General features: G+C 55.9%; 4 protein-coding genes across 4 annotated transcripts; 2 read left to right on the forward strand and 2 right to left on the reverse strand.

The window, feature by feature from the left end:
- Nucleotides 1-409: 409 nt before the first annotated feature.
- Nucleotides 410-1,165, forward strand: P884DRAFT_300426 (uncharacterized protein; the record flags this gene model as incomplete). The annotated part of the gene is made up of 1 exon (XM_069444763.1): nucleotides 410-1,165. The coding sequence occupies one exon, from the start codon at nucleotides 410-412 to the stop codon at nucleotides 1,163-1,165; it is 756 nt and encodes a 251-aa protein (XP_069296722.1).
- A 1,962-nt stretch (nucleotides 1,166-3,127) lies between these two features.
- P884DRAFT_225430 (uncharacterized protein) lies at nucleotides 3,128-6,370 on the reverse strand (the record flags this gene model as incomplete). The annotated part of the gene is made up of 6 exons (XM_069439615.1): nucleotides 6,075-6,370; nucleotides 5,601-6,018; nucleotides 4,346-4,709; nucleotides 4,233-4,288; nucleotides 3,967-4,170; nucleotides 3,128-3,909 (listed from the first exon to the last, which is right to left on the reverse strand). Coding segments are annotated over exons 1-6 (2,013 nt in total), but the record flags the coding sequence as incomplete, so codon positions are not given.
- A 246-nt stretch (nucleotides 6,371-6,616) lies between these two features.
- P884DRAFT_260562 (SNF2 family N-terminal domain-containing protein) lies at nucleotides 6,617-12,148 on the forward strand. The gene has a single exon (XM_069441468.1). The coding sequence runs from the start codon at nucleotides 6,781-6,783 to the stop codon at nucleotides 12,049-12,051; it is 5,271 nt and encodes a 1,756-aa protein (XP_069296724.1). The 5' UTR covers nucleotides 6,617-6,780; the 3' UTR covers nucleotides 12,052-12,148.
- Nucleotides 12,149-12,367: 219 nt separating this feature from the next.
- Nucleotides 12,368-12,700, reverse strand: P884DRAFT_270388 (uncharacterized protein; the record flags this gene model as incomplete). Its single annotated transcript, XM_069442341.1, has 1 exon — nucleotides 12,368-12,700. One exon carries the CDS (start codon nucleotides 12,698-12,700, stop codon nucleotides 12,368-12,370), a length of 333 nt encoding a protein of 110 aa, XP_069296725.1.
- Nucleotides 12,701-13,677: the final 977 nt, after the last annotated feature.

The following is a 13,677-nucleotide window of genomic DNA, read 5'->3' on the forward strand; positions in this document are numbered from 1 at the left end:
ACAGACGGGGGATAATAACCATGCGCTTCAAGACTGCTTACCCTTTCAGATTCAGCCTCTACACATAACCTCATTTCGCTGCGGTCCGGAGTGCTCAGTCATTTGATATCTATCTCTTTCTGTGGCAGGCGCCCTTGTAACCCAACATCCTGGTCGTGGTTCCCTAACGGGAGCCGGTTCTCCGTTTTGGGTTCCGACACTTTCGAACAGTATCAAGACGGACACTTTGGCAATCACAGTTTGGCAAGACATAATATATAATTATCCCGGCTCTTCGGCGCCAGGTGGGACCCAAGTCCAATCAGTCATCTATACGGAGTAATAATTACTACTACCTGAAGGGCTGTATTGTACGCAGCCGCAACTTGGGAGTCCGGACCTTGACAAACTGAGAGCTCGTAATCAAGAAATGGACCATATTCTCGAGAAGCAACCCGCAACAGCATCAAGCTCTTCCGGAAGAGCGGAGGAGCGGCCCCCGTCGTCACATCTCCCGGGACCTGCGCGAGCCAGTTTCATGGCTCCCCCCCCCCCCCCCCAACTCCTGACCGAGATATGCACCAATCTCTGCTGGTACCTTCACGCCGAGGACGACGGCTCCTCGGACGTCGCGATCCGGGCCCGCGAAGGACAATGTGCCCTGGCAAGGCTAAGCCGGACGTGCCGGCTGATGCAGGAGATAGTACGGCCGCTGCTCTTCCGCCGCGTCTATGCCTCTCGCGCCTCGGACCTCTACCTGCTGGTGCGCGCCCTCGTAGGCCGGGCCGAGCTGGGATCTACGCTCACCGAAGTCATGGTCACCACTCCGCACCAGGCCGGGGAGATGGCCTACTCGCAGCAGATCGCCGGGATCGTGGAGGAGAACCTCAGGATCGGGGACGTCTGGGCGCCCGCGTGGTCGAGGTTCGCCGCGGGCGACCGGTTCGCCGCCCTCGCCTCGCTGCTGCTCCAACTCCGCGCCGAACCTGACGAGCGCCTCTTTACTGAAGCACCGGGAGGAAAAGAGCCAACCCGCACCAACGATAACTCGGAGCGTAGCGAATCCCGCCTTGTCCCCTTTTCCCTCTTCCTCCAACGAGACGACGGGACCACGGAGCAGAGGTCCTCACCAGCAGCTCCCAGCGCCCAGGTAGCATACGAAGATGCTGTTTATTCACCCCGTTGAAGAAATCCCCGGTCTCCAATTAAGCTATTGTTTTTGAAGCAGCCGAAGTTGTCAGAGATGAAACGGGGGCCGCGGAGGCTGATTCTGAGCATGCTGCCGGAGACGCTCTTGACAGTACCGGAGCACTGGCCGATGCTGAAATCGAGCGGGCACAGATTCTTGCCCCGAGTGGCAGTAGCGCTCGTCGACGGCCGGGCCGCTGCGCCCGTCTGCGTCGCTCGCTTATACTAATTAATTAATACCTGGAGATAATAGAGAAGGAGACTTACCTCTGCCATTTCCGCGGTAATCATTCTAGCAATGTTGATTTGTGTGCATTCGGCCTCCGCGGCCTTGATGAAGCGAATCTTTCGCAATTCTACACCGCGCTGCGCGCTGTTCGGCTATGAGGGGAGCATTCCGCTGCTGGACTTCGCGCCGCTGGGCCTCACGCTCAGTGAAACGTTGAATGAAGTCGGCATGGTGACGAGTCCCTCCGCTAGTGCGGGCGGGCGCCATGCTGTTTTCAGAGCCTGCGGGAAGCCGTTTCGGAGCTAATTAAGACACAGAATGCCCAAATGCGGGAATGCCCCGGAACGCGGGCACTGGTCGTATTTCATTGCCAGGCCGGTTGCGGCGATGATCAGAACAGTCACCGCTCACTGTTTTCCAAATTTTCTTCAACCATCCTGTGTCAGGAGCACTGTAATTGGCAATTCCGTGTCAAGAATTCGATTCGTCATGACCACTCTCGGACCCCTTTTTAACTTTTGCCATCTGTACAGGGCAGGAGCCCATTTGAATAGTTTTCCATTGTTAGGTTCGTTCGCTCCTGGCCAGAGATGCCCACACTCGCCCATTGTCAGAATACCTACGGCCATACTTAAGGTGCAATTGCTGGCGGGCAATTGCGGCGTCGCTTTTGCTTCACAGTTATGGGCCCGGTTGGCGTAGCGGTCTATCTGAGCACCGCAATTCCTCGGCGCACACAAGCCGGGATTGCACACGAGGCCCCAGGTTCGAATCACACTCGAAGACCAAGTTTAGCACTCTAGGAATACTAAGGCGCGGGTATATCCTAGAAGAGTATAGTGCTATAACTAGTGGGTACGGTCCTCAATGAATGGAGTGCAAAGCCGGGGCACATCCGATGGGGAGTACTAGTGGGTCACGAACGAAGAGTCGTATGAGGCAGATCGAGTCAAGCCTCACTTTCCTCGATCTGGGGGGTGTGTCAGAATACCTACGGCCATACTTAAGGTGCAATTGCTGGCGGGCAATTGCGGCGTCGCTTTTGCTTCACACCCATCCTCGGCCAATCATCTCATCAAGTCCTATTCAAATTGGCAATGAGCTGAGCCTCAGAAGAGAGGTCTCTCCCTGATCCCGTCAGTAAGCAAGTAATTACTTAAGTAACAACCATCGTATTGAATCGGTAACCCTTGCTACTGGGACTTGATAGAACACTACATGCGAGTAAGGGTAGCCCTCTGCATGGCCAAACAAGCCGAACAAACTAACAAAACTTTCAAAGGTACGAACCGGCTAACTCGAGAAGAAAAAAATACTCGTTAAAGTCCCGTCGTAATGACTAACCCCGTGCAACCATGCTCGATGGGCCAAGAGGTCCAACTGCTCCAAATAACACCATCCCAATGAACCGAAAGCCAATCATTGGCCGATGTCGCCGAGGATGTCTATCACGCCGTATCCCGGAGGCCTGGCGTGCGGGCTTGCCCGACGTGGTTCGTCTTCCTCGTCAATAGCCTTGACAGAAGCGGGTGTAAAATTCCGCGAACGTTTAGGGGCGGTGCTGCCGGTCCCGTCATTGACTGTCTTGCTACTGCCGAGGGTGCCGCTGCTGCTCTGGCCGCTGGACGAGCTCGGCTCTGTTGGGCCAGAACTACTCAGGCTGGGCAGCGAGGTGCCGCTATGATCGCTTCCAATGCTCGTTCCTATGCAGCCGAATTCACCACACGAGAAAGCCGACGAATTTGAGGCGGAAGCTGTGGTCTCCCTAGCGTTGCTTCGACCGAGTGACGCCTGCTGCCTGTCCCTGTTTGGTTTTGAGTCCGTTGCCGAAAGGCCAGGATTGCAGTGATGGACGGGAAGCGGAAATGGTTGGTTCAAGAGCGACCGCGTGAGGGAAGATGCGAAATCGGATGGTAGGACGGTGGGCTGTTTCATTTGAAGCGGAGTGTCCTGCCCCTCGTCCGCCTCACCGGTGGGCGTGTTTGTGGGAACTTTTAGGCTCATCGGCTCATCCTCCAAGCTGGGTCCCGAGATGTGCATTGGGTCTGCCATTTGCGAAGGAACGTAATCAGGCATGATCGTATCCGAGGGACACTGCCTCTGACCCTGCCCGCTCGTGGGCCACGTTGACGCCCCGTCCCACATATCAGCTGTCTGAGCGTTCATGAGTGCGTTAGCCCAGTTGAGATACGCCGAATCCGTGAAAGGATCGGGATATGAGGGTGTATTTGCAGATCCCGTAGTGCTAGATCCGAGATATGGAATCTGAAAGGGCGGGTTGCCGAGAAAATCAGTCCCTGTCTGATTCTGGAAAACGTTGTTGACCGTAATTTGCGCTGGGAGCCCGGGATTCTTAAGATTCCTTAGCGGGAGCGACTTCCTGCCAGGGGAATGCGCATGCGAGCTCGGCCCGTCCTCTAACTGATACGTGGGTACGGGCATCACCGGGTTAAGTCCTGAACATTGCCACATGGATTGGTTTGGCCAGGCGATGGCATTGCTCTCGAGTATTTCTGCGACCCTTTGTCAGTCATAACTGAACCGATGGAAACTCCAGCATGTGTGCTCACCTAACGGAGCATGCTGGAACGAGAACGCCACGACGTTTTTAACCCGCTCAATCGGGGCTGAGAGCGAGTCTCGAGGAAATCCTTCGCTTATAACAAGCTTGATGCGGCCGATATCGTCGCCTGGTCTCCAGTGGTTTTGGTACAGCAGTTCGCGGCGAAAGTGGGGGAACCTCAGCCGCTCGAGTTCGCCCGTCTTGGTGAACTCTGCCGCGCTGGGTCAGCATGGTATGAGCTTTAACCTCGTGATAGGAGTATTGGCAACTGACCACATGTGCTCGTAATTAGATGCGGGCCGTTGACTTCATGATCAAGGACGGTGGATCTGAATTCCTGGTTAGCATCCCCATTCCCATGTCCTTGTCATCTTCCGGAAACCCACGCAACCAGTCGTCCATCGATTAGAATGCGAGCTTCGAATTTGATCAGCTCCGTGTGCTTGCTATATGCACGAGTGAATTGGCTAAGGTTGGGCTTGCGCCAGCAGTGTATGGAGATCTGAAATGCGGTGCCTGGCGCCAGGCTCGGAACAAAGCAAGTCATGACGGGTATGCCCACAGCGCCATGGATGTGGGCCAGCTCGAGGTCAGGAACGACATGGCAGGCGACCCTGAACTCCTTGAATGGTATTTTTGAGTCTCGGCCCGCGGGGAATAGAATGACATCCCAGTCGTCGTAGCGCATCCTGCTGGTCAGAGAGTTGGCTTGACTGCTCCAGCGGACGGGGACAGCGTGACTAAGAATTGCTAGATGAGAATGGAGGATTGCACCAAGAGACGAAAGGGTAAGCCAAGGAGTCACAGAAAACAAGGGGCGTGGGAAAACAAGGGGGGAAAAAACCAAAATGCCGTCGTCCTGTTGCGTGGTGGGCAACGATTCCAAAAGTAGCGGGCGAGGCCAGCCGCAGACCTCCACCCTGGATGACAGCGTTAGAGCCCGTTGTCAGGCAGCAAGTGAGAGCATGGCGTGCCTAAGCACATGCTTGTTTAAGTGTGCTCCTTCTGTTTTTGACAGGGTCGCGACTGCTCAGGTTACGAATCCTCCCTTCCGCACGCTCTCGGCCCCGATCTGCGATATAACTTACTACCTTATGCATTAGGGGTACTTCATTCGTGCTATCCATTGGCTCTACCTCCTACCCAGGGAGCATTGGGCAACGCTGGCAGATGTCGGGATGGCGGGGAATGGAGGCTGCACTGGGCTGGATTTAAGTGTTCGATAGTGAGAGAGAGCAGGTGCGGATGGGCAGACTAGCCCGACACGGGCAAAGCGGGACTGTAGTCTAGGACCCGGTGATGCCCCAGCGGAGTTCCGGGCGGTTGGGTTTTTAGCGGTACTTTATTGGAAGTGCTCTTCCATTGATATGTGCACTCTGCTTGCCCATTGCCCACTTAGCCCCGCCTGGACCCTGACACACGTTGGGCGAACACGCCGGGACCTTCTTTGAACCAATGCCCGTGAGGTCAGCAATCAGAATCGCCTGCTTGCTTGTGGCAAAGAACAGATGGGACGGTAGGCGAGGGAGAGATAGGGCGGGAACAACTCTAGCCCAGACATCCGAGGCTGAAATGTTGCATTGCCAGGAGACAAAAGGACTTTGGTTGGAGTAGTCAGCTTCTTGCTATTCGGATATACACTGCTTCGTTCACAACAATATTTACGGGTCCTCGTCACCCTCCATTCTGGCCTAAGTGAACTAGTTAGCACCAGTTCGCGTCGACAGGGTGCTACAGCCTGACTTACCCTCACGGCACCAGGTCCGCCTAGCTCCCTCTCCAGCCCGCCCTCAAACTCGCGTGGGTAGCTGACCCGGTCCGGATACGTCAACTTGACGCCGTAGCACACACTAAGGAAGACCGCCACGAAGACGCCGATCTGGAACAGGCCTTTGCCCGTACCAATCCATGTGTACTCCCAAGGCGAGAACATGCCGAGAATATCGTGGTCCTCGTGAACCGGCTCGCCAAAGTTCCTCCGCTCTTGCTTATCCCACCAGTCGGCGTGAGGATCACGGAATTGACGCTTGATACGAGGGGGGTTGATGTAGCCACCGTTCTGCGCGAAATTGTCAGTCAATGTTGCGCACCGCGTTGTTTCTTGCTCCAGCGCACCATGTCCGGGTCCTCCGCATCCGTGAGCGTCGGATAGTCCGAGTCGGGGTACTTCTCATCGATCTTGCTCTTGCCAACCATGGACTGGGGGAGGAAGGTTCGTTGCTGGATGAAAGGGAGTCGTCGCGCGGCCATCGGAAGGGCAGTCGCTCGGATGGGCGACGCCCGCACAATGCGGCAGGTCAGCATCTGTGTCCAATTAGCTTCGCATACATTCTGCTGCAATCAAAATGTATCAGACATGCCTTGGCGTTGGTGGTGCCGCAATGCCAATCGGTCGGTGGGAAGGTGTGATGATGTCGTTTTCCAGTCGCACCCGCGAGCCACGGAGGTTTGAGTTCGGGGTGGATTGATGGCAGCTCTCATTGGTCCATTTCGCCCCACTTCGCCTCTATCAACTGCCAAGGCAGAAGAGCTGCTGTGGACACCTCAGGCACCAACTGCGCGGCCAACAAGTCCGCCGAGAGCCTCGCCTTCAGGCTTGGGGGTGGGTGGGAATTTTTTGTCGGTTGGCAAAGTTTTGCTGACAAGCAGCATTTTCAACAGAAATCACCCCGTAGCAAGCCTCACAGAGCCATGGTCATGCCCAAAACTTGAGACAAGATACTTCTAGGTTTCAGCATTCTCCTGACCCTATTTTCGTCCTGCCAGATGCCAGATTCGTCGAGATCTCGGCCGTTTCTCCGTCGCAGTACCCCTTGTTACTATGACAGAGATCGCGTCACCCAGCCCAACACACGCAATTCCGCCTGCAGCTTCTGGCGACAATAGTCAACACCCCGAGCAACCGCCATCCAACACGACCCCTGATCCCGCCGAATCCGTCAAACGAGAGCTCGACAATCCACACAACGGATTCGGCAAGCACGGGCAAGATTCTGAAAAGCCTGCAGAACGGCACGCCGAAGCCGAACTTCAGGAAAGACGCGGCACTCGCGACGCGCGTGAGGCGACCAGCACAGACGATGGGCCCCCCGCCAAAAGGCGTCGGATACGTGGAGCAACGCCGAATAACACGGTGCGCAAACCGAAACCCGAATCGCCGCCGTGGAAGAAAATAGAAGCCGATGGCCCATCGACATTTGTGACGGACGACGGCCGACGGAAGTCGGGGAGAATCAATGCCGTTCCCCTGGAGCTGCAGCCCAGTGACAAACGTATAACGAGACAGGTCTTGCAAAACCAGCACTCTAGCCCGACGAAGAACCGTAATGCTGCGACGAATGGTTACGGTAGCAACCGTGTTTCGACTCCTAACAGCGCGACCGTCGCCAAACGTGCCGTTTCTTCGGGCAAACAACCACCTCCCAAGTCGCCAGCTAACAGGACGCCTCAACGCAAACCTGCAGCTCAGGATTCGAAATCGAGTGCGCGCAACCGCCGGCGCTCTTCCTCCCCAAAACGCCCTGCAACCCCTGCGAAGCAGTCTCTCGGAACGCGTCGTTCTGCGCGTAACCTCCGCGGAGTCGACCATGACGGCGAGCGTACGGCTTCTACCGGGACTCGCACGACGCCCCGCATCAAGTTGCGAGTCAGACCACCGTTGACGACGATACCGCTTGTCCACCGGGATCAGGCAAATCTCCGTCCCAAGCTCGGCCCCAGTTTCGAGGAGTTTTTCGAGCGCGCTGCGGAGATACCAGTCGAGGAGGGTGGGCTCTTCGTGGCAGCTGAGGATGGTCCGCGGCACACGGAGGAGTCGTTGAGGGAAGACGCTCGACTCATCCTCCGAGTTGAGAAGGAGGTAGAACCCGGCGGTATCCTTTCCGGGGAGAGGTGCTCAGTGTTCGAGCCCGAACCTGAGGAAGAACCGCCAAGGCAGTGGGCGCACGCGGACCATCTCACAAAGGCGATGTCCAATTTTCGAAAGCTGATGCTTCTTGAACAGCAGCGACACAGAGCCACAGCAAAGCGACTTGCCATTGCTTGCCAAGCCGAGTGGATACGACGAAATCCACAACCAAAGACAGCGGAGGAGATCGAACTGGAAGAGTTGGAGCAGAACAAGTTGAAATGGCGACAAGTCAATAAGGTCATATTGGGAACTTGGGAGAATGTCAAAGCCGAGGTCAACCGCCGGCGGTTGGCAGACTGGGAGGCGGAAGAACAGCGCAGGGTCAAAGCCGCGTTGAATCAGGCCGTAAACCTCTCGGAGCAAAAGTTGCAAGCCAGGCAAGCCCGCTTTGACACGGAGGAACTCTCGGACGACAGCCTCACTGACGACATGGTTTCCGACGGCGACGACGAAACTGGCTCGGATGACGATTCCGACGGTTCTGGCGACGTAACGACGGAGGGCGAAGATGATGAGGATAACATGTCCTCCTCAGACGATGAAGAGGACGGAGAATCTGAGTTGTCTGATGAGGGGCTCACGCAGGAGCAGTTACGGGAGAAATACGCCAACCTGCCAGATTTGGATGATCTGATTGGAAACAACAGTGCTTCCGGGGGAGGGGTCCTTGCCGACGAAGCTGCCGATGGAGGACACAATGACGATGACACCAGTGACGAATCAATTGACATGGATGATGATCTTGGGTCCTCAGAGGACGAGTCCTCAGAGGAGGGCAACGACTCAGACGATGATGACGACAATGAATCTGAGGATGAGCCTACTGGGCTTCTTGGACTGTTTTTTGGAAAGTCGGAGCTGAAGGAGCTACAGGTTGAGGCTGCTGCTTCTGAACAGACAGAAGACAAGGAGGATGTGCAGATGCTCGACGCTGAAGCTACACCGGGGCCTGAGGCTGCAGAGAACGTCCATGACGAAGCTGCCGTAAAGAAAGAGAGCGAGCAGCCTACGCTTGATACGGCAATTGGAGGCGAAGCGGAACAGGGACCAACCAACGACGGACCTCCTTCCCAGCCGCTTGCAAAAATCTTAGGCGACGAACATTCGCAGGCTATACCACAGGATGTCCAGCTGCCTACAGACGATGGCCAAACGACACAGCCGACAACGCTCGCGACGTCGGCATGTGAGATTCGTTCCCATGATGAACAGCGTTCCCCGGAGGATCTTCCCATGACCGATCCTCCAGAGGATTCGGGAAAAGCGGAGGATCATGCTATCTCGACAGTACAACAACACAGTCCGGAGACCGAGCCGATCACAAACGGGCATAGTCCATCCCGGAGCCAATCTCCTCGAGCATCGGACGTCACCAAGCCGACGGATGTCGAGACGCCCACGTCAGTGTCTCTGTTGAACGTGCCCAAGACGGACAGCAGGTCCACGTCGCCGCAACCAACGGCGCCGAGGACGGAGATACCATTCCTCCTGCGCGGGAAACTTCGCGAGTATCAGCACCTGGGACTTGATTGGCTTGCTGCACTGTACGCCAACAATACGAACGGGATCCTAGCCGATGAAATGGGTTTAGGCAAAACCATTCAGACCATTGCACTTCTGGCACATCTCGCCTGTCATCATGAAGTCTGGGGACCTCACCTCGTGATCGTACCAACGAGTGTAATGCTCAACTGGGAAATGGAGTTCAAGAAATGGTGTCCAGGGTTCAAGATCCTCACGTACTACGGCAATCAGGAAGAGCGCAAGAGGAAACGGCAAGGGTGGACCAACGACGATGTGTGGAATGTGTGCATCACGTCTTACCAAATGGTTCTTCAAGATCAACAAGTATTCCGACGGAGGCGGTGGCATTACATGATCCTCGACGAAGCACACAACATCAAGAACTTCAAGTCTCAGCGGTGGCAAACTCTTCTCGGCTTCAACACGCACTCCCGTCTTCTGCTGACCGGCACGCCACTGCAAAACAACTTGACAGAGCTGTGGTCGCTGTTGTACTTCTTAGCGCCGCCCGAGAACGGCGAAGGTGGCTTCGTTGACCTTAAGGAGTTCCACAACTGGTTTTCCAGGCCAGAATCGCAGATTCTCGAGAGCGGGCGGGAACAACTAGACGATGAAGCACGCGCCATCATCTCCAAGCTCCACAAAGTTCTGCGGCCCTACCTTCTCCGCCGACTCAAGTCAGATGTGGAGAAGCAGATGCCGGCGAAGTATGAGCACGTCGAGTTCTGCCGACTCTCCAAACGCCAGCGCGAGCTCTACGATGGCTTCTTGTCTCGCGCGGACACACGAGAGACCCTGGCTTCTGGGAACTACATGTCGATCATCAACTGCCTAATGCAGCTCCGGAAGGTTTGCAATCACCCTGATCTATTCGTCGATCGGCCCATCATGACGTCGTTCCGCATGCCGCGCTCGGTTGCGGCGGAGTATGAAGTCCACGAGCAGGTCGTCAAGAAAAAGCTTCTTGCCGTGAAGCCGATGGAGGTCGTGAGCCTCAAGTTCCTCAATATGATTCCCACAGAGTATGAGGGAATGTCGGCCTCAGATGCGGACCGGATATATCAACTGAGCACTCATCGGATCCTTCACGATCTCAGGGAGGCACAAAAGGTGCGGGCCAACAATGCGTACCATGCCTTAGACCCCGCGTCGGTCAAGTCCAACTTGGTGTACCTGGAGAGCGCCGCACGGTGGGGTCGGTTTGAGGAACTGCAACACTGTGTTTACCTTAACGCACTCCGCCGGCAGCAACGGCCCATTTACGGCAAGCGACTTACTGAACTCTTGACGCTCGATACGCACCGTCGACCACACAAGCAGCGGCCCAAGGTGCCCCAGAAGATCATGAGCTGGTTTGAAGAAGACTCTTTTCTTCTGCACAACGCCATCCCGACGCTGCAACAGCGTGCTGACTCCATGGAGACAATTATCAGCAAGTTTGCCTGTGTCACTCCCGCCGTCGTGACAGGGGATATGACTAGGCTACTTTTGGGGGAGAAGGGAGTCCAGGCCTTCGAGGAGGCTGATCTGCGTCTGTCAGCGCCCGTCAAATATGCACCCTACATGCCCAAAGAGCGGCCTCCGGACCCGTGGCACGAAGCGCGCATGCGGTTGTCAATCCAGTTCCCCGACAAGCGGCTTCTCCAGTACGACTGTGGCAAACTCCAGGTACTAGACAAGCTCCTCCGGCGACTACAAGCCGGAGGGCACCGCGCCCTAATCTTTACGCAGATGACCAAAGTGCTCGACATATTGGAGCGGTTCCTCAACATCCACGGGCACAAGTATCTCCGGCTGGATGGCGCGACCAAGGTAGAACAACGCCAGATCCTCACGGATCGTTTCAACCATGACCCTCGCATCCTCTGCTTCATCCTCTCGACCCGGTCCGGCGGCCTCGGCATCAATCTCACAGGTGCGGACACGGTGATCTTTTACGATCAGGACTGGAACCCGGCCATGGACAAGCAGTGCCAGGACCGGTGCCACCGCATTGGGCAGACGCGTGACGTGCACATCTACCGGCTCGTTAGCGAGCACACGATTGAGGCCAACATCCTCCGCAAGGCCAGCCAGAAGCAGATGTTGGACGATGTCGTGATCCAGGAGGGCGAGTTCACCACCGATTACTTCAACAAGCTCTCGGTGCGGGACGTTGTCAACACCAACGGCGAGGTGGTCGCTAATGAGGACGACATTGCTGCCAACGCTGCCATGGATAGGGTGCTTGGCGGCGTTGAGAGCGCCAACCCTCGCAGTGCGGCTCGCGTGTTGGAGCAGGCAGAGGACAAGGAGGATGTCGCAGCCGCCCGCGTGGCGGAGAAGGAGATCCGGCAGGACGATGCCGATTTTTTGGAGCAACAGCCTGTCTCGGGCAGAGCTTCTGGAATCTCGAGCGTCGGGCAGGGCACGCCACGGGAGGGCACCACAGAGCCCGCGTCTGCTCTCGGCAAGTCTGGGCTGGGCTTGTTCGCAGGATCGGCAGACGGAGCGGTTGTGGAAGAGGAGATCGAGTACAATGCATTCGGAGAGCGGATGGGGACGGTTGATGACTACATGTTGCGGTTCATGACCAAAGCGCTGGAGAGCACGCCACTGGAGCTGCCGAAGGATAAGAAGAAGAGTAGAAAGAGGGGCAGGGATACAAGGAAGCGATAGGGACGCACTTGTTAGCGACCGATGGGCAGGATGGCATGGGTATGGCAGGCGCTCGGGTAGACGTTTGTTTGTTTTTTGTATTATAGAATTAGCATCCGAGAAAAAGGGGGGTTGGGGGGGGGGGGGAGGGGGGGGGGGGGAAGAGTGGCGCGCGTCGTGTGCAACAAGTTTACGGTTCACCCCATATCAGACATGGGGAGCTCTGAGCATGGAAAGATTGGACGGATCAAGGAGGGATGCGGAGTTTATTACAGATGAAGCAGAAAAAAATGAGACGCAACTCATAATGTGGAAACAAGCGCTCAGCAATGGCTCACTAGTTTTTCGCAAGGAACTCATCCCAGGCCTCCTTCTTGAAGCGAAGCTGGTCCACCAACCCCTTCGTCCTGGCCGCCTCGGGCGCGATCCGTAGCTGGACGGCCTCGATCCCGTGCCGCCAACGTGGATGCATCTCGCCCCCCCAGCCGTTGCGCAGCACCGAGTCCACCTTGCGGACGGCGTCCCGCCCCCGAACCGGTCGGCGGTCGGCGCGCTCGGGGGCACCCCGCGGCAGATGCCCTGGCTGCGCACCTCGCCAGGGAGGAGGACGAGGCTGTCGACGTGCGCCGGCGCCGAAGCCGGCAAGGGCCAGAATGACCCCATTCGTCATGCTGTTATACTTCTCGCGCGCGACTCGACTGTGTGTGTGTGTGAGAGAGAGAGAGTGAGAGTGACAGTTGAGAACAACCAAATATAACGAGAGTTCACAGTTGTTTCAAGCATCAAATGTTTTACAGTGATACCTAACAAAGGCTAACGGGCGAACCAGTGACCACAGTACCACAGCAGTCAATACAGATCTACAGCAAGCTGTTTTTTTTTTTTTTTTTTTTTTTTTTTTTTTTTTTTTTTTTTTTTTTTTTTTTTGTGGGGGGGGGGGGGGGGGGGGGGGGGAGGGTGTGTTGGCAGGGGTTTTTTAAGCACATTTACCACCCTACCGACCAACAGCACCTCACTTTTTTCACACGAACGTTATTGAGGATCCATCCGATGGAGTCTCTCTGCTTCATACGGAGCACTCTGTACACTGCCCTCCCCAAGAAAGTTACACGAGTTTGTATGAACCACACACAAAACAAAATTGCGTGCGGAGGGTAGATATGCGAATTATACATATGTTTGCTGTGCCACATTTGTCATCGATGTCGAGGGTAGCTATAAGAGGGCACTCGCTCTCGTAATTCGGCGTTATCAGACGAAGAAGTGACGATTGCACCGTCACTCTGGCGTCCGGTACTTGTTTTGATCTTCTGATACGGCTCGAGATTGAAACGAGCCGACGAATCATTGCCAGAGTCTTTTCGCGTCTTGTCTCAATTATCCTGCATCATGAACCCAAGCCTTGTACTACGCTAAGCAGTGCGGACCTCGGGCTGGGCCTGCATGAGACGCGAGAGCCAGAGGTTTACCGGAACGTCCGACAAGATGTGCCGCTGACTTCGCTGTGACCAGCAGCCGGGTGCGCGACTACTCGTCACTCGAAGAAGGCAAAGCCGAGAAGACAACTGGATGTGACCGGAGGGGGGGATCACTCCAGATTTCGCTCCAGCAGGATGGAGGAAGACGCGTGGTGAATGCAGCGCAGTT

This window comes from Thermothelomyces heterothallicus (genome assembly GCF_042370625.1).
Source record: "Thermothelomyces heterothallicus CBS 202.75 unplaced genomic scaffold P884_scaffold_14, whole genome shotgun sequence".
Taxonomy (NCBI): domain Eukaryota; kingdom Fungi; phylum Ascomycota; class Sordariomycetes; order Sordariales; family Chaetomiaceae; genus Thermothelomyces; species Thermothelomyces heterothallicus.

Excerpts from the sequence above, each read along its gene's own strand:
- P884DRAFT_260562 (XM_069441468.1), top strand. The coding sequence starts at position 6,781 with ATGACAGAGATCGCGTCACCCAGCCCAACACACGCAATTCCGCCTGCA.